This window comes from Chlamydomonas reinhardtii, chromosome 13, assembly GCF_000002595.2.
Source record: "Chlamydomonas reinhardtii strain CC-503 cw92 mt+ chromosome 13, whole genome shotgun sequence".
Classification (NCBI taxonomy): domain Eukaryota; kingdom Viridiplantae; phylum Chlorophyta; class Chlorophyceae; order Chlamydomonadales; family Chlamydomonadaceae; genus Chlamydomonas; species Chlamydomonas reinhardtii.
This window is the reverse complement of record NC_057016.1, coordinates 3,218,272-3,220,771: the sequence shown is the minus strand read 5'-3', so window position 1 is coordinate 3,220,771 and position 2,500 is coordinate 3,218,272. Positions and strand designations below refer to the sequence as shown.

The 2,500-nt window shown below is 71.6% G+C and overlaps 1 protein-coding gene across 1 annotated transcript in view; it reads left to right on the top strand.

The window, feature by feature from the left end:
- CHLRE_13g585700v5 (uncharacterized protein) overlaps positions 1-2,500 on the top strand; it is a 13,452-nt gene that overhangs the window by 8,692 nt on the left and 2,260 nt on the right. Inside the window, exons 11-14 of the mRNA XM_043069662.1 lie at positions 1-10; positions 321-666; positions 910-1,101; positions 1,310-2,244. The exon at positions 1-10 is cut by the window's left edge and continues 101 nt beyond it. Coding sequence (XP_042917637.1) covers positions 1-10; positions 321-666; positions 910-1,101; positions 1,310-2,244 — 1,483 coding nt within the window. The remainder of the gene's footprint in view (positions 11-320; positions 667-909; positions 1,102-1,309; positions 2,245-2,500) is intronic.

Below are 2,500 nucleotides of genomic sequence, written 5' to 3'. Positions count from 1 at the left end.
ACTACTGCAGGTGGGCGGGTGTGTGGGCGGGGGTCGGGTGGGTGGGTGGGTGGGTGGGGGGTGGGGGGGGAGGGGAATGGGGGTTGGGAGGGGGGTGGATGCTAGTGAAGAACAAACATAGGATGGGTGAAGAGTACCGTACTTGGGCGTCATGCCCACAACCATGCACGTCACGCATGCACCCACGCACGTCACCACCAGGTGCCGTCCAGCCCTCCCCTCCATCACGCGCACCCACCCCACCCCACCCCACACAACCACCCACCCATCCACCCACCCCACCCCCCACACACATCGCCCTCCCTCCCTCCCGCCCTCAGCTTTCCGGCACCGAGGGCGGCGGTGTGGAGGGAGCCTCCGACCCCACCACCCAGTGGCAACACCTACACCACGCAGCACTCACACAGAACACCTCCTCTTCCTCCGGTGGTGGTGCTGCCGGCCGTGGCGGCGGCGGCGCCGCCGGTACTGCGGCGGCGGCGGCGGCTGCGCGTTCGCAGCTAGAGGCGGCGCTGGCGGCGGCGCGGCGCGGTCCGGCGGCGGGCGCCGTACATGGCGGGCGGGTGGCGGGCGCGGTGCAGGAGCCGGAGGCGGCGGCGCGGCGGGAGGAGTGGGCGGGACAGCCGCTGGTGTGGGCGGCGGCGCCGGCGCCGGGTGCGGCAGCAGGTGTGTGTGTGTGGGGGGGGGGGTGTTTGGGTGTGGTGTGTTGCGTGTTGCGTGGGCGTGGGCGTGGGCGTGGGCGTGGGCGCGCAGTGGCATGTGGCGTGTGGGAACAGCTTTGGAGTGGGGAGCATCAATGACTGCCTTATCACCCACATACCCCCCCACCCACCTATCCACACATCCACCCACCCATCCACCCCACACACACACCCAACCGCCCACCAACCCCCACGTACGTACTCACAGTGGCTACTGGCGGCAGTGCCCCAGGGACGACCTCCGGCGACTCATCTCCCCTCCCGCCGCCACCGCCGCCGCCGCCAGCCGCCACCGCCCCGGGCGGCTCCGTGCTTGTACGGCTGGTGTACCTCAGTGAGGAGGTGCTGGCGGCGCGGCTGGCGGCGTACGTACGGCAGGCGGTACAGCTGCCGGACCCGGGTGAGTAATGCCGTACACCGGTGCCGGTACAGCGCCGCCCAAGCTGTCGTTGTCATGACTGGGCCTGCCTATCCGTACGCTTGAATATCCATGCTTCGATTCTGATATTCTCACACAGTAATGAATAGAATGTCGCCCCATGCCGCTGCCTTACCCCATATTGGGCTTTACCTATATTACGCATTGCATCATTCCCACCATAACACAGGCGCCGCCGCCGCCGCGCTGTGCCGCCTGCGGGGGGTGCTGCTGGTGGACGTGTTGGAGGCGCGGGCGCTACTGGGGCTGAGGCCCGCCGGCGGCGGGGGGGCAGCAGGGGGCAGCAGGCGGGGCACGGAGGAGAGCAGGGGGAGGGAGCCGGGCAGCAGCACACAGGAGGGGGAGGAGCAGGAGCAGAGGCCTGCTGGCGGGATTGCAGGCGGCGCCGGCGGCGGCGGTGGCGATGGCAGTAGCAGCGATTCGGAGGTGTACAGCAACCCAGATGACTTTTACGGGGCAGGCAGCGATGGCAGTAGCAGCAGCGATAGCGGTAGTGAGGATGACGGCTCGCTCCCGCCGCCGCCGTTTGAGGAGGATGCTGAGGGCGTCACGGAGGGCCCGGCTGTAGCAGCAGCAGCAGCGGCACACGAGCCCTCCGTGCAGCTCTCCCCCGCCCTTCAAGCCGCTCTCCTGTCCACACAGCCGCCGCCGACCGCCGCCGCGCCGCCAGCCGCTGCTACAGCCCCCAGCGATCAATCGGCGGCGGCGGCTGTAGCGGCGGCGCGAATCGTGGCCTCAGACGCGCCACTGACGTTCGGGGACGCCGGCGGCGGCGCCGGCGGCGGCTCCCTCCATCGTGATGCCGCCGCCGCGCGCGCCGCCGGCGCCGCCGCCGACTTGGCGCCGGCGGGACCGACACGCGGGCCGGCGGCGGCGGCGGCCGACGCTGGCGCAGCGGCTGCTGCGGCTTTGCTGAAGAAGGCTGCAGAGGCCCAACAGCAGCAGCAGCAGCAGCAGGAGGCGGCTGGTGGCGGCGGCAGTAGCACGACTGCCGGCGGCGGCGGCGGCGGTGGTGGCGCTGCTGCTACTGCCGCCGTCATGCGGCCGGTGATGCCACGTGACCGGCACGGCCGTGTGATGTGTGACCCGTACGTGGACGTGGAGGTACGACAGCCGCGCCGCCGCGGCAAAGGCGGCGGCGGCGGCGGTACGACCGGCGGTACTACTACTGGCGGTACGACAACACAGCAACCGCCCAGTACGGCGAGTGATGAGGCGGCGGAGGCGGCGGCGGGGCTGATGCTTGACCCCGCACTCGCCGGGGCAGCGGCCGCCGCTGCTGCCGCCGGTGACAGCCGCCGCCAGCCGCCGCTGCCGCCGCACAAAGCCGAGGCGGCGGCGGCGGCGGCGGGTTCCGAGG